The sequence below is a fragment of the Equus caballus genome, chromosome 9 (assembly GCF_041296265.1).
Source record: "Equus caballus isolate H_3958 breed thoroughbred chromosome 9, TB-T2T, whole genome shotgun sequence".
In the NCBI taxonomy this organism is placed as follows: Eukaryota; Metazoa; Chordata; class Mammalia; order Perissodactyla; family Equidae; genus Equus; species Equus caballus.
Window position 1 is genome coordinate 62,476,242 of NC_091692.1, and position 22,874 is coordinate 62,499,115.

Sequence of the window (22,874 nt, forward strand, 5' to 3'; positions counted from 1 at the left end):
TGCATACCAGTTTGCCATTTTGCAAATTGGAAGATTTAAACTTAAAACTTTTAAAACTGAGCTTTACTTCCTTTTATAAATTTAACCTATATGTACCTTTCTGTTGTCTTTTATTTCTGTTTCTCTTTGGGATCCTCTTCCCACTGCCTGAAGTACTTTGTTTAGCATTTCTTTTTTTAGGGAAACTTTGGCAAACAGTTCCCTCATATTGTTTGTTGTTTGTTTGTTGGTAATGTTTGTATTTGCAATCACTTTTGTAGAATATTTTTGCTAGGTATCAAATTCCAGGTTGGCAGTTACTTTCTTTCAGTTTTAGTTTCCATTATTTCTGTTGAAAAGTCAGCTGACTGCCTTACTGCTGCTCCTTTAAATGTAATCTATCTATCTTTCTTTCCTTCTCTCTTGTTTTGGGGGTAGGCTGCTTTTAAAATTTTCTTTCTCTTATGTTTTCAGAATTTTTATTATGATGTTTCTACATGTGGGTTTTTTTTTTTTTTTTTTTGGTATTTCTTTCCTGCTTGGTATTTTATAGCACTTATTGAATCTGTGGGTTGATGTCTTTCATCAGTTTTAGAACATTCTCGGCTGTTACCTCTTCAAATATTGCTTCTTCTCTGTTCTCTCTCTGCATTCCTTTGAGACGCTAAATGTGTATTAGAACTTTTTTTTGTGACCTTATGTTTTTTATGTTTTTCTTCTGAAATGTCCATCCTCTTTGCTCACCATGCTTCAGCCTGGATAGTTTCTACTGACTTAACTTTCAAATTCTCTCTTCTGCTGTGTCCAATTTACTCTTTTTTTTTTTTTTTTTTTTTTTTTTAAAGATTTTATTTTTTTCCTTGTTCTCCCCAAAGCCCCCCGGTACATAGTTGTGTATTCTTCGTTGTGGGTTCTTCTAGTTGTGGCATGTGGGACGCTGCCTCAGCGTGGTCTGACGAGCAGTGCCATGTCCGCGCCCAGGATTCGAACCAACGAAACACTGGGCCGCCTGCAGCGGAGCGCGCGAACTTAACCACTCGGCCACGGGGCCAGCCCTCCAATTTACTCTTAAACTCATCTGTTGAGATCCTAATTTCAGTTATTGCACTTTTTAGTTCTAGGATTTCCACTTGATTGATTTTTGTATTTTAATAGATTTCAGTTCTATATGTCTTGTCATTTATTTTCATGAACACAATAATCATGGTTATTTTCAAGTTCAAATCTGATAGCTCAAATAACTTGCTATAAGGGTATTGTCTGTGGGTCTGTTTCTATTGTCTATTTTTATCTTTATCCTGTTTATTAGTATATTTGATAAACATTGATTGAATGATGAATAATGATAATAAAATTATGGAGGCTCTGGATGACCATATTTTTCTCTTATGAAGGCTTTTCCTATGCTCTGGTGTGCAGCCTAAGTGAGTGCAGATCACCATAACCGAGTCAGGGACAGAACTGACCCAAAGCTGGGTTTCAGTTTGTATTAGCCTCAGACTACCTCTGCTTCATCCTAACTCCTAGAATGTAGCTCTGAGGAACTTTCCAAGGGCTTTCTTCCTTGGTGGGACCTGAAATCTGATTTTTGTCTCCTTAGCATGGGGAGACTGCCAAAATACCCTCTGTGATTTTCAAGGTCTTTCTACTTAATTTTTCAGTCTCTTATCCATTAGCTTAAGAACTTCGCAAATACCTCAGAAGGTATACTGCAAAGTGTCTGCTTTGTTTTTCTGCTTCCCTACTCTCTGGAAATTTGATCATAAGTCCTGGATACCTTTGCAGTTCTAAACACCAATTTCTGTTTCTCTAACACTATGAGATTGCTGAAAGCCGTGCAAAATTCTTTGCCTTTAATATATACCTCTGCTGGGATTATCATCCTCTACTCCCAGTCAAGAAATGGCAAATGCTTTTAGGGGAAAAGTGGCTCATTGATTATCAGCTCACCTCTCTCAAGTTCTCTTCTTTGAGGTCTCAGCACCTCAAGTTCTGACTGACTCATCAGCAGTCTCCAATACCTTCAATAAGATAGTTGAAAAGTTTCACATTGTTCTTGGCTGGAACACTGGTTTGCCACAAGCTACAACATCTTAGGCAGAAACAGAAATATCTGTGTTTCTTCTTAAAATAATATTTCTGAGTCCTACTGACCTAGTCATTATTACTTGCAATTTTTGAGCTCGTAACTATAGTAATTGTGACTAAGTGTATGTGAGTTTTGTTTGCTTGTTGGTTGGTTGGGTTTTTTTTGTTTGTTTGTTTTTGTTTTTTACTAATTCTGTCAAATGAATTCTATCAATATCCAAAACTAGCATTAATTAAACTCTTTTCAGGATGTGTTCTTTCCCAAAGAATAATTTGCTGTTGAAAATAAATTAATTGAGATCCCACTCCCTAATGTGAGAGACTTTGTGAGGACTTGAATGCAAGAGGAACTCCCCTTTCCTGAAGGTAACATTGGGAAGGAACCTCAGTTTATTTAGGGCATACGTAGACCATAAGCAGTTGTGAAGCTGTGTCTCCCTGGTGCCTGCAACTCCTGTCTTGTGCAGTTCGGGCTGCAGGTAGAGCACGACACTGCTCTTCCCAGGTACAGCCAGAGACCCGGGCTTCAGACCTGAATACTTTTCCAATGTTTTCTGGACGCTTAGCACTCCTTTGTTTATACCTCAGGGACTTGCTTTGCCTGTGATTGACCCCACAAGGTTAACAGCTTACTGTGCCTCTGAACCTGGAGTCACTCCACGTATTTCACACATTGTGCCAGTGAGATGGAGCTTGATGTCAGAGAAAACACCTTCTCCTTGTTCTCATGTCCTTTTGTGGTACAATCCAATGTAATTGGACAGGGCATCAGGAGACCTAAAATTTGTGCTGTTTTCATTTGTCAAATGAGGCGGTCATATCTGCCCCTCTTTTCTTGCCTTGCTTTGAAAATAAATGAAACAGTTGAATTCAGACCGCACAAACTTATTGACTCCTACTGGGATTATAGATTTGAAAGTGTAAAAACATTCTTGTACTCCTGAGAGAATTATAATTTATCCAAGATGTTATTTTAGTGGCAAAGTGTCATGGCTCAGAACGAGGTACTATCAAAAGTCAACAAAAGTAGAAAAATATAAATAAATCTTGCCTGGTGAGAAAAAGAAAATCACTGGTTTAGGAACCCTCACACAGCATGAGAGTGTCTGGTGATGTTACAGGCTGTTTATCCATTATTAACCTACTGGTCACTGACGGCTGGAATGGATTTTTAATCTTCTGTTCCCAAGGTCATGGTCACCTCAGTTCCAAGGCATGACAGAATAATATAACCTACTTTTATGATTTAAAAAAAAGTGAGGGGAAGACAGAGGGAACAGTGCTCTAAAAACTTATTATCACCTTCAGCTGGGACTTGAGTCTTTCCTCTAGTTTTTTCTATAGTGGGACTTACTAGGGAATAAAATAGAATGCTGACTCTTAATATCATTTCTCATATCCTAACTCATCATCATCTCAGATTTATTGAATACCTTTATCATGGGGTTGTCCCTCAAAGCTGGGGTCTCTGAAAACAGCCTGTTTCACTTATTAGCTGTCTTGCCTTCTGAAAGACACTTAACGCGCTGAGCCTTAGTTTGATCATCAGTGAAACAGGGATAAGATTGGTCCTTGGCCTAGGTGGCTCACAGAGTATTCATAAGACTCAATCAACCAAGAAGATGAAAAGCACTTTGTAAAATGTGAACTCTTATTCAGGGTGATAGACATAATTTTGGACCACCTAGAGTATGAGATGGTAAATTAAAGCATTGCTGGTTTAATAATTTAAACTACTAGAATTAATAGAAATACTTTTTGGACTGTTCACAGTTTTGTACCATGTGCTCTTTCTACCACTGGACCTGCCATTAGCTCAACTTGAAAATTGATGAATAACTTCTTCATGACAATGATGCCAATGGGGAGTTAGCTTTCAAGCAGGATTTTGGTATTATCTTGGAAACTTGGGATTAATGGCAACCTCTCCTGCTGGAAGCTTTTCCAACTTTAGTTCTTAAACTGGACCTGTGTGGTAGTTTGGACTATTTGCTATCTGATGGTAATGGAAACTATGACCTCTTTCAAACTGTCTGCCTCATTTACTCTTCCCCATATCTCTCTTCCTCAAATCTCTCTGACTTTAATGACCATCATCATCATCATCATCATCTGTATCTAACACTTCAATAGTTCTTGCAATGTATCAGGCAACTTTATGGTGCTCTACATATGTTGAATTCGTTTAATTCTCTCAACAACCTCCTGTTAAAAACAAGAAGACTGAGGCTTAGGGCACTTGAGGAACTTGACCTGGAGCTAGCAAATTATAAGGCAGAGGTTTAAACCAAGGTAGTCTGGACCCAGAGCTCAGTCTTAACAGTTCTGTCTGTCACTGCTTCCTGTGCCTGGTTCCAGGAATCTCCTAAGAGGTTAAAAATTTCTTAAAACCTGGGGCCAGCCCGGTGGCGCAGCGGTTAAGTTTACACATTCTGCTTCTGTGGCCCGGGGTTCACTGGTTCGGATCCTGGGTGCAGACCTGCGCACCGCTTGTCAAGCCATGCTGTGGTAGGCATGCTACCTATAAAGTAGAGGAAGACGGGCACAGATGTTAGCTCAGGGCCAGTCTTCCTCAGCAAAAAAGAGGAGGATTGGCAGCAGATGTTAGCTCAGGCCTAATCTTCCTCAAAAAAAAAAAAAGGAAAAAAATATAAAAAAAATTTCTGAAAACCTGCATTTATTCTCTTGAGGGCTTAAATAATAGTAAGACATGACTTACAACTATGTACTGGGGCTTTGGGGAGAAAAAAAAAAGAGGAAGATTGGCAATAGATGTTAGCTTAGGGCGAATCTTTCCTCCCTCCAAAAAAAAAAAAACAGAGAGAGACGATGGAGATGTCTCTCCACCTCGAATATCCCTTTCTCAGAAAAAAAAAACCAGTAAGACTCCGGGAGCATTTTCTCGGTGTTTTAGTCATTTTGGGTTGCTATAAGAGAATACCATAAACCAGGTGGCTTAACCAACAGAAATTTACTTCTCACAGTTGTGGAGGCTGGAAGTCTGAGATAAAGGGTGCCAGTAGGGTTGATGTCTGGTGAGGACCCTCTTCTGGCTTGCAGACAGCCGTCTTCTTGCTGTGTCCTCAGATGGCAGAAAGAGAAAGGGCTTCCCTTCCTTGTCAGGACACTAATCCCATCATGGGCGCTCCACTCTCATGGCCTAATTACCTCTCAAAGGCTCCTACCTCCAGTACCATCCTACTAAGAGTTAGAGTTTCAACATATAAATTTGGGGGAACACAAACATGCAGTCCGTAACACTCAGCATCAATGACTTCTCTTCAGTGACAGTCTATTCCAATTTCCATTCCTCTCGAACAGTCTTCCCCTTCCTTAAAGTGCCCAGAAAGGACAGGGACTTTGGGAGGAAATGCAGAACCACCAGTTGGGTGGCCCAGTTGGGGACATTTGGGGCCTCAGGAAGTGGGACTGAAACCCTCTCCCAAAGGGAAGTAAAGGCTGGACAGCTGAGGTCTGGGTCTCCAGGGAACTTCCACCACTGCAGCCTCATCTGCTCCAACCTGATGGAGCCGTAGAACAGCAGTGAGTCAGGGCAGCCTCAGAACAGAACCAGCCAGGCAGGCCTCCACCATTTCCATAGGTCCCTGCTGTGCCCTCGGGGAGCTGGCAAGAGAGGGCAGGACACCCAGGCCCTAGCTAGATGGGAGGGGCTGATGTAACTTGGGGACCACACAGGCACCAGGGCTCACTCCTGCTACCCCAGCCCTGATCTTCTGAGCAGGAAGATCGGTTAGCTGCAGGATAGAGTGGGTAAAACCCAAAAGTCTCTTTTTGGTGGATCCATATCCAGCAACAGGAAGTGGTTCTTAGGTCCACACCCTAAAGAGACTAGTGTGTGTGTTCTGCCTCAGACAGGGATGACTTGAGACTTGTAAGGGGGAAAAAAGGGGTTGATGAGTAGATCCAGTTGTGGAGAACGAGGGATGATATAAACAAAGGAAAAAGATAGGACCTGACACATACGTGAACCTTTGTTTTGGTACCCTGCATGCTTTACTTAACAATTCCTGCTCATCTTTTCTAGCAGCAGTGTCCTTGTTAAACGGATGTTCAGGCCCATGGAAGAGGAGTTTGGTCCAGCACCTTCTAAGCAGATGAAAGAAGAAGGGATGAAGCGAGGTATCTCTCCCGTTGGGGTACTCCACTGGCGATGCTGAAGTAACCCCTCCTCCCATCAAGAGTTGGGGGGGGCATTTCACCAAGAAGACCCCTGTGGTTCAGGCTGGCTGCGAGATTTTTTATTGACACAGGAAATCCACAGTCTTCTCCTTTGCTTTAAACCCTGTCCTTTTAATCATCTTAAGCAAACGTTTATTCTTTCTGGGCACTGGTTCTTTCCTTTGCCTTGGGAGAAATGTAATGAATATACTGACTCATCCAGCAGTGAGATAAAAGATGAAAAAGGAACACTTGCTGTGTATGTGATAATAGCATCTCATAAGCACCTGCAGTTGAGAGTTAATTGTACATTAGATGAAAATTATTAATCTCACACAAGTAAATGAACCTGTTTTCTGTGACATCACAACTTACTCATTTTCTCCCAGTCAAGGGTCTTATTCCACTTCACCAAGAAAGTAAGAAATGAAGCACGAGCGTGTTGTGTCTTGCTTAGCATTTAAGATGATGTACACAATTCGCTGCTCTTCCTCAGAGTAAGAGGAAGGCGACGAGGGTGGCAGTTTCCCCCCGTATCCTGCTGTAGCCAACACCAGGAGCTTCCAGACACCTTCAGCTTAGGCAGCACTGGACTTTTAATGAGTCAGGTTACCATATTAAATATATCTGCCATCTGCACAGCCTTCAGTTTTTTGTTATTGAGAAATTTTATTTTTTTCCTATTTGTTAAAATGGGATTTGCATAATGGTCAAGAGCATCCCCTGTGTAGCCTGCCTCAGCTGTGTGGAGTTGTATGCCATTGGGCAGGTTGCCTGCTCCTTAGAGTCCTCATTTATAAAACAGGCATGACACTTCCCTCACAGAGCCACTGCAGGGATTGATGAGTTAATGTATGTGAAACACTTCACTCGGGCGCCTCGCACGCAGCAAGCACGTGTGTTTGCTATCATAACTATTGTTTTTACTACCAGGCCTGGATCTAGTTAAGGTATATTAATTGTGAATAGGTAATTTAGTGTTTCAAAATGGAAAGAACAGAAATACCTGGGTAGTATTAATTGTATTAGCAACATTGAAACGTGTAAAAGATTTTCCGACTTCACAGGCTCACCATCATTTTTAAATACTCGAGTGCATTTTGAGGTCCATTCCTGCGTGCCTTTTATATCTCAAACTTTGCAGTGAGTGCAAGGTTAGATGGAATCAAGAATCACAGAGGCAAAAGTAAGCGTAGCTTGCATCCATATGTAGTGCATGCTGGCTGGCCCGAAGTTTGTGCTTTTCATATTATTTTGAGATGGTGAAGCCAGCGCTCAAATTACCACTAGGGATTGTATTAGGCTGTGATGAAAAGCAAGGCTGTGGCCTTTGAAACATCTAAATCATAGACACATGAGGGCGCTGCAACCTACCAGCAATAGAGAAAATGTTCTGCCAGGAGTGGCTTTTCTTGGGAAAGGCACAGTAGAGTTACCAAGCCCCTCGCCAGGAGCTCCCACTCTGAGCTGGTCTTTGACAAGCACAAGGAATCAGGGTCCGTGACAGTTCCCATTGTTTATCTGTTTGACGATCTCCAGAAAAGAAAATGACCATAATTATCACCAATGCCATTATTCCTTGTTTTGCCTTTGTAGCCACTTCTCAGCGTGGCTCCGTGGGAGTCACTTTGGGCTGCTCCCTGTGGCTGTCTGCCTTTGTCCGCACAATGTCTGGGATGTGTGATGGTTGTTATTGCTGGAGCGATGATTACGAGTGCTCTGCCGCAGACACACAGTTAATGAAAGCTGACTCCCTGGGCAAGCCGTGGGGGTGTGCTATAAGCCCAGCAAGTGAGCGTGGCTGTCAACAAGCCCAGCAGGAAAATGGTGGCACTGCCCTGAGGGTGTCTCTCCCACAGCCCATCAACATGCCCCCAGATCACCTTTAACCCTTTCCAGCAACACCTGCAACGAGAGAAGCAACCATACTATTTCAAAGACAATGATTTTAAAAGAAGAGATTTGTAAATCCAATGGAAGCAGTACTCATTTTAATAGAACATGATTTGGGGTTTTCTTAGGTTCAGCCTGCTGGAAATTTTATTTTTCTGTTGGGGGCTCCTGGAAGAAGTTATAGAATGTTCATCATAACAGCCACCAGTGGGATTTTTCTTTTGTTTTGTTTACTGTAATTTTCCTCATCTAGTTGTAACTGCAGTCCTGTGGTCTCATGATTTCTTGTTGTACTGCTAACTTGGAGCCCTCTCATAATGCCATTAAGTCACTAGATCATTTCAGCTGAATTGAAGGCTATAAAATATTCCTTCCACATGACTAGATTTGGAAATCTTTGGAGACACATCAATCTATTTGTTTAATTGGCATTTTATTTTTATACTTGGTAAAGAGAAGAAACTCTGCAATACTTTTTTTGTCATACACAAACTGAACGTCTGCTGGCTGCAGAAAATGCAGGCAGAACCCATGTGCACCCCTGTAGACTTTGCCTTTATACGGTAGGCGGCTTTAATGAAGTCCTTGGGGATGGGAGGAGGGGGAGAAGGGATGAGAGGGTTAGTTAGAGCTGATTGCATTTCCTAGCTCCAACTTCATTCTTCAGGTTGCTGGAGACTGTAGCTCAGTTGGTATCAGACTGTCGTCGGGATCCAGGCTCAGCTGGGTTTTTGACCTTTGCATTCTTCCTATAGCGGCCGGGTGCATGGGGCTTTGGCCTTGGCTCTCTTCCTTTCCTCTGAAGGAAGACCCAGAAGCCACATTACTGGGAAAAGGAGAGAAAGGGCAGTCAGCTCACTGGTCCTGGAGGGTCGCCTCTGAATGGCAACTCCCAGTTCTTTCTGGGAGCTAAGCCCCAAGAGGACAATGGCGGGATATCTTTGCCTCTCTGAGGCTCACTTTGCACATCTCTGATGATATCTGGGGTTCCTACCATCTCTCGTGTTCTGTGCATTGTCAAATTGAGAATATTATGTTACCAAGAAATGAACAGAGAGCTGCATTCACCTTCACTGAGGGCACTAGAACCAGGACAGTCACTTCATTAGAGCATCCACTGATTGAGGAATGGGTGCTTGCTGTGCGCCAGGCACCCTGCTAAGCATCCCACATGGATGGTATTTCATTTAACCTTCACAGTGACTGGATGAATCAGATATTATTATTATCCCTGTTTTGCAGAGAAAACCAAGGCTTGGAGAGGTTAAGTGGCCAGGGCCCCACAGCAGGCTGAACTGGGGTCAAAGCCAGACCTGTTATATTCCAGATCCTAAGCTTCTCCCTCAGCTTGCCTCTGACACACACCATCTCCCTCCCAGGCCTTTGCACATGTTGGTCTGCCTGCCTGGAGTTTGCCCTCCCTGTCCTCTCTTTCTCCCGGCCCTCTCCACCTCTTTTGCCTGCAATGACACCTACACATCCTTCATGACTCAGATCTTTCCTTCAAGGTAACCTGGGAGCCCTACCCTCCTCACCCCCCTGAAAAGCTCAGACCCCTATAAGCACTCTCTCGTGTCTTTTTCCTTCATAACTCTTATAATTCCGTCTAGTTGTCTGCTTGTTTGAGGAATGCCTGCCTCTCTAAGTGGACTGTGAACTCCTTAAGGGCAGGCTGTGTCTTAACTCATTGCTGCAACCCTAGCTCCTAGCACACAGCCTGGACCTAGGGGCCCAGATGGGTATTCAGTAATATTTGTTGAATGATCAAATAAATAAGTAGAAAACCAAAGTCACAGAAAGAAATGCCTTTGTAATAGATCGTGTGCCCACCTTGAGAAATTTAATTGTAAACAATGTGTGAAAGCATCTTATAGCCTGTTAGCTGCTACCCAGTTGTCCCTTTGTCTCGTAGAACCTCTCCTCAACAGTCCCTAGCAGCAGCTTGTCTATGAGGGTGCCTCCTCACCTTGTAGGATGTTGTCTGGGTCAGGGGTCCAAGACTTAGCAGATAATGTCAGTCTCCAACACCTGTGTGACAGGAAGGAGTCTCCTGTGGCAACTGTGTGGGCTCCTCAGTCACGGCTTCCCCCCGCCTTCTCTTTCAGTGCTTTTGTACGTGAGGAAGGAGACTGACGATGTGTTTGATGCTTTGATGTTGAAATCTCCCACGGTGAAGGGCCTGATGGAAGCGGTAAGCAAAGAACCCCTTTCAACCTCCAGGAAACCTGTTCTCATTCTCCTGAGCGGGAATCCATTTATTAAAATGCAGCCTTCGAGATGGCTCCAGAATGAGCTTTATAAAGAAAGAGAAAAAGCAGAGACATATAGGGACACTGATCTCTGTGCTGTCATGGCTTATTAGCGTCTTAAGGAGAAGGAAACTGAGAAACTGCCAATTCCCTGTCGATTGAAGGCTAATCAGAGTAAGATGCCATAGAGGAAGATTAAACTGAGTTTCCCTTTGTCTCTTTGTGTGAAACTCAATTAGATATGTTAACTTGCAAATATGTAAAGAACAAAAGAATTAGGAACTATCTTGCTAGCTGTGATAGTGTAATCCCAAATAAAAATATGACCTTGTTTGATTAAGAAAAAAATATATTGGGGCTGGCCCCGTGGCCGAGTGGTTAAGTTCGCGCACTCCGCTGCAGGCGGCCCAGTGTTTTGTCAGTTCGAATCCTGGGCGCGGACATGGCACTGCTCATCAGACCACGCTGAGGCAGCGTCCCACATGCCACAGCTAGAAGAACCCACAACGAAGAATACACAACAATGTACCGGGGGGCTTTGGGGAGAAAAAGGAAAAAATAAAATCTTAAAAAAAAAAAAAAAAAAGAAAAAAGAAAAAAATATATTTTGCAGAGTTATAGTGATTTAAGTAAGATTCTGAATTCCCTACCTCTATTCTCATCCCCAGTTTTGTCTAGCCTTACCCAACCTGGGCTCAGGAAAAGCTATTTTATATTTTATCCATGTATTATCCATCTGAATATGGCTTAAATATGCCTCTACCTTTAATATGGTTTCTAACCCTCTCCCACCTTTTTTTCTCCCTGTACAACTATGTTATAGAAGACCCAGGTGTTTTATAGTGATGGAGACAACAGGACTGCCAAGGGACAGTTCAAAATCATTGGTTGTTCTGGAAAACTGCTACATTGGAACAGCATCTTGGGTTATGGGGTGAAATGTTAAAATGTATAGGATAGTGGAGTCACACAATATGTAGCCTTTTGGGCTGGTTTCTTTCACTTAGCGTAAGGCTTTTGAAGTTCATCCATGTTGTAGTATAATGAGTACTTCATTCCTTTTTATGATTGAATAGTATTGCATTGTATGGATATACCGCATTTGGTTTTTCCATTCATCAGTTGGTAGACATTTGGATTTTTTCCACCTTCTGGCTATTGTGAGTAGTGCTGCTATAAACATTTGTGTACAAGTTTTTGTTTGAACACTTGTTTTCACTTCTTTTGGGTATACATTGAGGAGTGGAATTGCTAGCCCGCCACAAAAGGCCTCATATTATATGATTCAATTTGCAGGAAATATGAAGAATAGGCAAATTCATAGAGACGAAAAGCAGATTAGTGGTTGCTAGGGGCTGGGTGAAGAGGGAATGAGGAATGACTGCTCAATGAATTTCCTTTTTGGGTGATGAAATTTTCTGGAACTAGATAGTCCGGATGGGTGCATGACGTTATGAAGGTACTAAATGCCACTGAATTGTACCCTTTAAAATGGTTAAAATGGCAAATTGTATGATATGTAAAAAAAGTTATTCGTTGTTCATCTGAAACTTTTTTAAAAAATGCCTAGGAGTGTTACCAAGGCAGATTTTACACTGCCCCTGTGGTTGGCATTGTTAACAAGTCCCCAGGGCATCGAGGACCACCCTCTAAGAAACACTGATGGAGGGTCTAGTAATCTTTTCTACTCTACAGGATTTTTCATTGGAATGGAGTTAATTGTTATTGAATTTACTGTGCATAAAGGAAATGAACACAACAAAAATATGATCTATTTTTCTTCAAGTGAACCAAAATTTTAAAAATGACCCTAAAATTTCCAGGGGTAGACTTATAAGCTAGAGAAGCCTATAAAATATTCAGACCTCTCTGGGGTCCTTTGGACAAATTTCATGCCCCAGATCTGGCCTTTCTGATCATATTCCTGACACTGACTTACCTAGGACAGTGGTGACTATGGAAAATTCTCTAAGCAGTTGTTTCAAGTGTCTGTTCCCAGAACTCAACCCCAGGTTCTGATTCTGCTGAAGTGGAGGTGGGGTGCTGGTGGAGGATCAGGAAGCTGTATGTGTAATAAGCTCCCCGAGTATTCTGAGATCAGCCGGGTGTGAGAACCACTGATCTGGACCAATTCTGAACTGATTGATCACACTGGGATTCATTACACCTTTTTCCTTGGTGTCTTCCTTTCCTGTCTGTGACACCTGGCCAGTTCTACAAGTATTCTACAGCTGTGGTCTCACGGGCCCACAGTGGGGTTAAACGTCACCTTCACTCCCACCCAGACAGCCACCTCGCATCCTCTGGCTGCACTCCCCGCCGCAACAGTCAAGCTTGTGATCGCTTTTAGGGGAGCTCATCACCATTACACCTACCTTGCTTGGCTTAGCTAGGGGTATGGGGCAGAGGATTGCATGGTATCCTTTGACCTTGTAAGCCATGGAGAGGTGAGGTTCCCTAGGCTGGCTCTGGTCAGATTCCTTAGGGCAATTCTGACTTCATCTCTCCTTTATTAAGCCTGGAAAGAAAAAGTTTGATTAAAGCACCAACGCAAGCTATCTCCTTGCTGCGTAAGTGTGCAAAATTGGAAAGCAGGGCCGGAGAAGCTGCTTCGGGCTCCTCGGGGGATGGGGTCTGCTGGTGAATTCCGAAGGCCCGACAGTCACAGCCCCTGTACTTGGGGGGCAGCCACGAAGGACAACAGGTTCTATTTAAATGAAGCCCTGTGAAGCGAGAACCCTGGATCCTGCTTGCTGCAGTTGTACCTTCAGTTTATTTGGGACCTGGGTTGGGTAAGAAAGGGCTCTCTCCAGGGTATGGGTTCTCTGAGGACCAGCGCCTCACTAGTGTGTGACATTTTACCGCCTGGCCCTTACCAACACACATGTAGAGGCAGCCTAGCCTAGTGAGCCAGCACGCGGGCTCTGGGCTGAGAAACCTGTGTTCAGATCCTGACTGTGCCTCTTACCAGCCGGGAAGTTTCTTCACTTCTTCCTCCTTAGAATAGGAACAATAATAGTACTTACCTTGCAGGGTTGTTGTGAGGATGAAATGAGGGTTTACTCTGTCTGCTTCCTAAGTACCCAATACAGGTTAACTTTTGTTACTAAGCCATTGTTTTGAGGAGGAATCAGAGCTAGAAAAGTCAATGTGAAGATTTCCTCCTTTGCTCAGACTTTGGATTTCTCAAATAATCTGATTCTTACAGACATTGTCCAAAAGATGGAAAGTCACTTTGGTTGGTGATTCCATTACACAATTTCCCACTAACTTGGCATTTCAGAGGAGGCCTGGAGCTGTGGAAATGGTGCTGGTGACTGGGTCTGAAACTCGCAGGTTGTGAGGGGAGATCCCCTCCTGAGCCTGGAGGCGGAAGGCTGCTTCCTAGGAATGACCTTGATGCTCCACTGTCCAAGGCCCCACATTAAACAAATCCTCAGAGCAAGAAGGCAGTGTGACCCTGAACTCCATGCTTTGTTTCAGGTCTTAATTTTAGAATAATACCATCGTGTGTGGGGTTTTATATTTTTTAGCAACTAAAGGCCACATTAACAAAAAATCCTTAACTTTTAAGGAAATCTGTTTAATCAAGAGATATTGTACTTGACCTCAAGCCATCACTTTGAACCCTGTCACTGGTTGAAAATGGCTTCTCATAAAAACAAGCACAGTTCCCCCACATGGTCAACCTAGCATGTACTAGGGACCTGGGGTGTTGCTTCACTAAGTGGGAGACTCCGTTGGAATCGCTGAGGGCACTTTTCAATGACACCATCCTGGAGGCCCACACCTGACCTTCAGAATCAGGCTCTCTGAGGGTGGGCCCAAACGTTGGCACTGGCATTGGTAACAAGCTCCTTGGTTGACCTTGAAGCACACTAAAGCTTGGGAGCCACTACCTGGTGTCTGGGACTTCGGGCCTTCATATCTTGTATGGCCTGCCACTATTCTTCAAATCTCTTTTCTTTTTCTTCATTGTTTCCGTCTGTGCTCTGTCTTTGCTTTGCACTTGGAAATTATTCTTCTACTTGACCTCTCCTAACACTATTGGTTTGCTGTACTGACCATCTATCCTTCAATTCATTTACCAAACTTCAAAATTTTTTAGTTCAATAATCATATTTTAGATCAGAATTTTGCATGTATGTGCTGTACAGCAATCTTCATAAGAGTTCTTTTATATTCTTCATAAGAGATTTTTTATGTTTTGTTCCAATGGATGCCTTCAACACAAGTTCTGCCCATTGTCTTTGCTGCCAATAGGCTGTGTTATCTTTTATTTATTTTTTTTAAGATTTTATTTTTCCTTTTTCTCCCCAAAGTGCCCCCAATACGTAGTTGTATATTTTTAGTTGTGGGTCCTTCTAGTTGTGGCATGTGGGACACCGCCTCAGCGTGGCCTGATGAGTGGTGCCATGTCTGCGCCCAGGATCCGAACTGGCGAAAGCCTGGGCCTCTGAAGCAGAGCACACAAACTTAACCACTTGGCCACGGGGCCAGCCCCTAGGCTGTGTTATTTTACATACTGGGCTCACTTTGGCTCCGTTGTGGCTGTGGGATCAATCCCAGCAGTGATGGAGCAGTGATGAGCGGCAGGCAGGATGTTTGGTCCCCAGTATTCTTATGCTCTCTCAGCCCTCAGCCCACCTGTTCTGCTCCTTCTGGGCTTATTAGGGGTAACGAGTTCTTCCTGTGCGGTGGGAGGGATAGATAGATGGAACCTATAATTCTCTGTAGAGTAACTCTTCCCAGGATCCAAAACTATCCCACCTCTGCTCCTGGGCTCTTCAGCCTCTTTTTGTAGCCACTGCTAGACTGCCCGGTGGTCCAAGTCCCACACCTCACCTGCCCAGCTGTGTGTGAGCCCCACCAGCCGCTGGGCTCAGAAGAGGCAGGTAGATTGGATTTGGACGAGTAAAAACTTGAAAGGCATTTAGGGTAGGTCTCTCCAGAATCCATCTCTAAACTGTTATTACTTTATATTTATAAAAGTGAATCACAATCATTGTAAAAATAAAATAAACAGTACAGACTTGTACAAAATGAAAAGTAAAAGAATCTCCTTGTTTCTGTCCATTCTTCCAGGGTAGCCACTGTTGATAGATTGGTGGGTCCTTCAAATATTTTCCCTTTCCTTATGTATTTTTAAAAAGATACAAATGGAATCACACCATATATACTGTTGGGCAACTTGTTTTTTGTTTCCTTTAGTAAGTTAGGAACATTTTTTTTCATATTGGCTTCCCACATTTCTTTTAATGACTGAGTGGCTGCGTGGCTTTCAACTGTCAAAATATTAAACTGTGCTTATTGAGTGTTTATTATATACAGTTTTTCTATTATGAACAGTGATGCATTGAAAAGCTTTGTGTACATCTGAGTGTATTTCTGTGGACCAGGTTACTAGATGTGGAATATGTGGGTCAAAGGATATATGCCTTTTAAATTTGAATAGCTTCTTCTAAATTTCCCTCCAAAAAGGTTGAGCTTGTTACTCTCCCATCTGTGGAATGTGAGAGTTGCTGCTTCTCATGCTCTGGCTGACACTGTATTATCAATTTTTTAGTTTTTGTTAGTTTGATAAAATAAAAGTAGTATCCTACTGTTGCTTTAATTTGAAATTTTAAAATTAGGAGTGAGGTGGTGTATTTTTTTCATATGCGTATTGTCCTATTGTCTTTAAATCTGTGAATTACTTCTTCGTGTGGTTTTCTTCCTTTTCCCGTTGAATTGTTAGTCTCTTTCTTGATTTGCGGGAGTTCTTTCTAACTTAAGGAAGTTCGTTCCATGTCTGTCATCTGTGTTGCAAAAATGTTTCCTAGTATATTATTTGTCTTCACCATTTTATGGTGGTTTTGCTATACTGGTATTTTAAATTCTATGTTGTTTTATCAAGCATTTAGCCTTTTTTTTTCAGGTTTACTGTCTTGGAAAGATCTTCCTTGAAGGTGGTATCTATACAAAGAATTACTCATGGTTTCTCCTTGTACTTTTATGGTTTCATCTTTCACATGTCAGTCTTTGATCTGTCTGAAATTTATTTTGATGTAAGAAGTGGAGAAGGAATCCAGCTTAACTTATTAAACTTTTTCTACATGGCTACCTATTCATCATGATTAGAGTCTGTCTTTTTCCAACTGATCTGGAATGATAACTTCCTCATAGATTGAGTCCCTATGTGGCTGAATCTTTTGTTGAATGATTTAAGGTTTGTCCAAAGGGAGAGCCTTGCAACTAGGTGTTTTGAGAGCTTGACTCATAAGTAAAGGGCACTGGCGCCCAGGAATAACTCTGAGAGAGTGAAATTGGAACGAACTTTCTTGCCTCTGCTTGGGCTTCCCTTATGAGCTCATCTGCCTTTTTGTAATTGGTGTTACAGATATCGGAGAAATATGGGCTGCCTGTGGAGAAGATAGCAAAGCTTTACAAGAAAAGCAAAAAAGGGTAAGAAAGAAACTGAACTTAAACTGACTTCCAAATCAGATGTCTGCATAGTGCCTTTAAAAAAAAAAAGATAGCGCCTGTCTTATGTCCCCCTTTCATAAAAATGGTATGTCCTTCCAAAGGACGGCTAAGCAGCTTGCAAATACAGTGTATTTTGAAGACCTTTAATGAAAAAGGAAGGGAAGGGGACAGTGCCTTTTTGGTTGAGATGCCCTATACCAATGACAGGATTAGTGGGTGGAATAGAGGGGTCTAAAAGTGGGAACACTGGGGAGGGAGGCAAAGTCACCTCTCTGCAGAGTGGAGGTTACTGGGAATCACATATTGCTCCCGGGGTTGGTTTCAGGGTGGCACAGTAGGAACAAGAAGAGTTCAGGGCATAGGGGATTCTTCTGTTGTAATTATTAACAAAATGACCTGAGTGATCGTTGGACCTACTTGTTCTCGGTGTTGAGAACAATAACTCTCATTTATTGGGTGTTCATTAGGTTCTGGGTCCTCTGCTAAGTGCTTTATCTGCAATGCTCTGTTATTCCTCACCACTCTCTGAGGTACATTCTTATCCTTAATTTACTGATGAAGAAACTGAGCCAGACAGAGGTTAAGCATCTTGCCCAAGGTCTCATGTTCAATAGGCAGAACAGAGATTTGAACCTAGGTCTGAAGCCCCAAAGCTCAAGTGCTTAGCTCTACATTCTGCTATCTGCCATCTCCAGTCCTCCTGGGGCTTCCTGTGTAGGAGGTTCTAAGAGTAGAGGATGCAGAAGCTGGATTTAGTACCAGGATAGGGTCTCCATTGAGTCAGCTTCTAGAGCTATTTTCCTACAAAAAGCAGAAAATGAGTCTTTAAACTCTTCTCTGGGCCTCTTTCATAAAGGAAATTGATTATCTGGGATGCACAGGCTTTCTGAGAGATGGGGGTCTCTTGGTTGGTTGGGAGTCAAATGGGAAACACTTCACTTGAGCCCTTGATGGAAAGCTCACTAAAATGCATATTCCAGTTCTTTCCAAGGTCAGTGCAATAGGCTGGGTGTATTCCTTTGATGGGGAGGTTTGAGCAGTGTTTCAAGGTCTTCCTGCTGGGCATAAACCTCAGCACAGATGTAAATGCCGACGGTGCTAACATTTCGCTCTCAGTGAGCACTGTGTCAGGCCCTGGACTAAACACTTTAATCCGAACAACCACCCTCTAAAGCAGGATTGTTATTCTTATTTTGCAGAAGAGTAAACAGAGGCTCTGAAAGGCTAAACAACTTGCCTGATGACACGTAGCTGTAAAATGATAGAGTCAGTTCTTCATTCTCAAACCAAGATCTGTCTGACTTCAAAGAATGGGATTGGCCCAAGGACTTCTAAATCATGGACAGACCCTGGAAGTTGTTGGTTTTCTTAAAACTAAATCCACTGGGGCTAGTTAACTAAGGAGTGGGTCACGTGGTAAAGTGGGAGCTTCAGAGTGAAGCAAAGCTGGTTTCAAAATCTAGCCCAGCCCTGAAGGAGCTGAGGGAACTTGGGGAAATGATTCAACCTCCCCGAGCTCAGTTTTCTCATTTGCAAATTGGCGATGATTACACCTACCTTCAAGGTTGCCGTGAGCATTAAATGCCAGGTCTCTGAAACACTGGAGCACCCTACACGATCAACAAAGGGTGGCTGCAGTTCTTGCTTATTTTCTTCTCCCTCTCAAGTGTGAAGTTCTTTTTTAAAATGCATTTTCAAGAGGCAATATGGTTTAATAACGATGGTTAGGGGACCTAATCGTTTAGCTCCTGGTTCTGTTGATAGCAACTTTGTGATTTCAGGCTCTGTTAACTTCTCTGGGCCTCAGTTTACGGATCTAGATAGCAGGAAGCTTGGGTTGAATGATCTCTGAAGTCCTGTTTATAAGGAGTCACGAGGTTAGTTCTGAGAAAGTGAGGCTTGGCTTTCCTCACACCGGTTTCTGGGGAAAGAAAATAGAATGAGGGTCTTCTTTTCCTGCCTTGTCTCTTCTCTCCTCTACCCCTTGCAGCCTCCCTTGCAAAAGAATGGCTAAGGGAACCCCAGCCTGGAGCCTGCCCTTGCTCTGAGCACATTGTTCATGCCATCTTTGTTTCTCCCCCCACCCCAACCCCCACCCCGCCACCCCCGGCAGCATCTTGGTGAACATGGACGACAACATCATTGAGCACTACTCAAATGAGGACACCTTCATCCTCAACATGGAGAGCATGGTGGAAGGTTTCAAGATCACACTCATGGAAATCTGAGCCCTGGTCTCGGCATCCCCTTGCAGGAGCCCTCAGTGCATTTCTCCCCAGAGAGATGGAGGCCCAGAACCCTCAGACCCACCTCTCCCTTCTCACACCTGCTGTTACACAACCGCACTGGGGAGCGGGGCAGGGCACGAAGCCCCGTTCCTTGTCAGTGTGTTTGGCTCATCCACCAGCTCCTGCTGTGGAGCTGAAGCTGAGTCCCTTGGGAAGGGGCCTTTCACTTGTAAGATCCTTATTTATTGTCCACCTTTTTCCGGAGCCTGGGGTCCAGGCCCACCAGGACTCTGCAGGTCACTGCTGGCTCCAGATGACACCGTCCAGAGCCCTCCCCTTCAAGGGATACACGCCAATCCATTCATCCTGAAGAGCTTGAGAAAGTCTCGTCCCTTCTGTCTCGCCTTTCCACTTCTCCTGAGTGGATGGGCAAAACGAGCTGCTTCTTGTGCGGTCGTCAGAGGTGGGGTAAGAGGTGGCTGCCCCGCTCCTGGTCAAAAACCTTCAGGTTACTCTGGGGAAGGTCATCTTGCTAAATACCTCCAGGGGTTCCTAGCGAGTGGCCACCAGGTCTTGTACAGGAAGACATTCAGCTACCATGTAATTAGTAAGTAACGCAGAAGGTATGCCTGGCAATCTTGTACATAGTGTTTATAATATTGCAATAATATATTTTACCTGTGGTATGTGGGCATGTTTACTGCCACTGGCCTGGGGGAGGCACATACCTGGAGACTCTGCTTTCTACAAGAGTTTTCTGCCTCTGTGCTGTTCAGGAGATGAGCTGGGCTAGGGATATGGTCTTTGGGGTGTCAGGTGACTTCAGCAGGTGCTAAGACAGATGCTCCAGCGCGTGTGCTGTGGGACTCGTTCCCTGTCCGCAGAGGGAGCTCTATTCCCTCTCCATGGCACGACCCGCCTGGAGGCCAGCGCATTTATCTCTTGGTGATGCGCTCTGCTGGACTGTCCCCGTCAGATTGTCTGAGACCCCAGCTCCTCCAGCTTTGGTGTCAGCACTGCCCGAGCTTTCTGGAGAGACTGCAAGGGGTTTGCCATCAGGGCCCTGTCGCTGGGGCCCCCTGCAGAACTCGTGCCTATCATGCGGATGCCGGCCACTGTGTAGTGCCTCACAGTTTACAAGCATGTCCTTCATCTCAAGTGGCCCCCTTAAAAGCCCAGCTGCAGTTCTGAGAGTGGTGCCAACAGCTCAGCTCTGAATCGACAGGCAGGACTGCCTCATGGGCCTCGGCCGGAAAGGGAGGAATCGGCTGCCTCTGCTCCTGGCTGCTGGATTTGGAGGGGGGGAAGGAAAGAGAATGCCCCAGAGCTCTGGAAATCAGCGACTTGGAGAGAGGGGGCTTTGTCCTCCTGCTACATGCCCTGGGAGACGAGGAAGAGAAAAAAACACTTCCCTCAACAATCACGAACCATCCTGGGCCCCTGTTCTCTTTGAGGGAACAGGTGGGTGGTCTAGGGGTTGCGTTCACCCTTGTGGGTTGAAGCACTAGCTTTTTGGTAGCCAGACGAATCCCCTACCTGAGTCCCGGATCTAGGACAGGTTCTACGTAAGGGCCTAGACTTATTTGTAAAGCACTTTGACGTCTTACCTGGGGGCTCCCTCTCCAAGGGCTCCCTGCGCTCCCACCCCATCTGCCCCTGAGGCCCAGAGCAGGACGGAAAGGCTGCTTCCAGCCAGCTGTTTCTCCTTGCGGCTGCAGAGGATTTGTATGGAATGGAGAGCAGGTGCCGTGCCTAGGAAGATCTCTGGGTGGTGGTAAGGGGGCGCCTTTCTGTTTGTCTTCTGGATACGTTACCCCTCCCTGTGGTGCCAAAGGTTTGCATCCTGGATTCAGCTCTGCTCCAGTCCATCCCGTCCGCCTCCACTCTGTGACTGCCATGCCCTGGACCAGCCACTTGGGGACCCTCCTGGGTACTAAAGGGGAATCTATTCTAAGATGGACATATTCAGTGTTGGAAATACATGATGTACTATGCACTTCCCACACTCCTCGCCGTCGGGGTGGTTTCAAGCATGAATGGCAAACGTAATGGCAAATACTGTTGGGTTGGGGCATAGGACTCCAGAGTAGGGAAAAAACAACATTTTTAGCAGTCTGACACAGGTTCCCTACCCTTCTCTCTCTAGCCTCTGTGGAAAAGTGTGTGCTGGGCCTGCCCTCAGCAGAGGATGAATCAGAGATGCTTTTGCATTTGTTTCTGGTCCCTGAGCAATCATTGTGGTGACCGCTGCCAGAACAAAGAATATGAGGTCAGTGCCACCAAAGAGTGGTGCCGAGTGTCACTCCCATCTGATCTGTCTCATCTTTACCACATCCCCTCTGCATTCTCAGAGTGCCCATGGCTTAGCTTTGAAGTGTCCTTCACTGTGTATGTTAGCAGAGCATTGATGAGCAAAATTTGCCAAGCAAAAACACTCCAGAAAGATAGGAAAACTTGCCTCCTCTTTTTTTTGTCCCTTAAATTAATCACACTCAAATGAATACGCTTTTTTTTTTTTAAAGCCCATGTAAGATGACGGACACATGAAACAAGTGTTTTTCTTATACATACCCAAATTGCTTAGACTTTACGGGTGTTTGGAAATTGGGACTAACAGAAAAATGTAGTCAGATGTCATCTTGGAATTGGATCCTAAAAACTAAGGCGCATTCCAGCCCAGAAACTTAGGAAGGCTGAAATTAATCAAACATTTATTTTTCCTTCTTATTTAAAATTATGAAAATGCAAGAGAAACAGAGGGTTTGTGCCAAATTCTATGAGCGGCCCTTTCTTAAAGATAAGCAAGGAAGATTGATAGATGGACAATTTGCTCTTGTTTAAAAAAAAAAGGCAAATGTAACTTAATAGTTTTGTAAATGGGAGAAGGGGAATCTATAAACTATAAATACAGTTATTTTATTTTTTGTACATTTTTAAGAAGAAAAAAATAAATATTCATAATGTAAGAGTAAACAACAGTGTCTGGTGCTTTCTGTGAGGTGGGTGTTGGGGCTCATTGGGAAGAAGCCTCGGTGTGACCTGGGAAGGTTCTAGGCTCCCCTTGGGCACCTCGGGTCCTGGGCTTCAAGATAGCAGGCATTTCCTCTTCTGGTTGCCTTGTTGAGCCTCACCCCAGGGTTAAATGAGAAGACGGCTGAAGAAGTCAAGAGGCCTTCAGTGTGACTATGACAGGCCACCAGGGGAGTTATTCTTGACCGGTTCCTCAGGGCAGGGAGTAGGCTCTGTCCGTTCAGTTCTATCTTCCTCATTCCTGGCTCACTCACCCCAACTTGAGTTATGCCAAGAGCTTTCCCGTTCCTTAGTTCATCTGCATCAACGTCTACACAGAGGCTAAAATCACATGGCTGAAACTCCAATTTCATCACGACAATCCCTTGCCCTGGAACCCACAGGCTCGCTAGTATCTGTCAGCTCAAAGCAAGCACCTAGAATCATTATCCCAGTATTTATTGGTGTACCCTCAGTGACTACGCACTCCTTCAGCCAATAGCCATGATTATCTCCCGAGAGCCTCTGTATTCCAAACAAGGAGCATTTCTACTTTCTTCCACATCTCACAGTCTCTCTGTCTATCCATGTCCACAGCTGCCAAATCTTGGCTGAAAATTTGCCTTGAGAAAGATTTCTCTGACTAATTTCAACCCCAGTGCCATCCCCAGCAGCCTCTATGCCTGGACCAGTGGGCAAGTGGGCTGGGGAAGTGCTTATTGAGGAGGCTTCTGGAGAAATCATAGGATAAGAAATGGGCCACAAGGCCTTTTGCCACGATCTG

General features: G+C 44.1%; 1 protein-coding gene across 5 annotated transcripts in view; it reads left to right on the forward strand.

Annotated features, from left to right (window-relative positions):
* The window catches only part of GRHL2 (grainyhead like transcription factor 2), a 156,774-nt gene extending 134,720 nt beyond the window's left edge, over positions 1–22,054 (forward strand). For 3 of the 5 annotated variants that reach the window (XM_005613235.4, XM_014728224.3, XM_014728226.3), the window contains exons 13-16: positions 6,113–6,207; positions 10,245–10,330; positions 16,768–16,832; positions 18,967–22,054. In XM_005613235.4, coding sequence (XP_005613292.1) covers positions 6,113–6,207; positions 10,245–10,330; positions 16,768–16,832; positions 18,967–19,081 — 361 coding nt within the window. In that variant the 3' untranslated portion in view covers positions 19,082–22,054. The remainder of the gene's footprint in view (positions 1–6,112; positions 6,208–10,244; positions 10,331–16,767; positions 16,833–18,966) is intronic. The other 2 variants (XM_014728223.3, XM_070222456.1) reach the window with 1 other exon arrangement.
* The last annotated feature ends 820 nt before the right edge of the window (positions 22,055–22,874 follow it).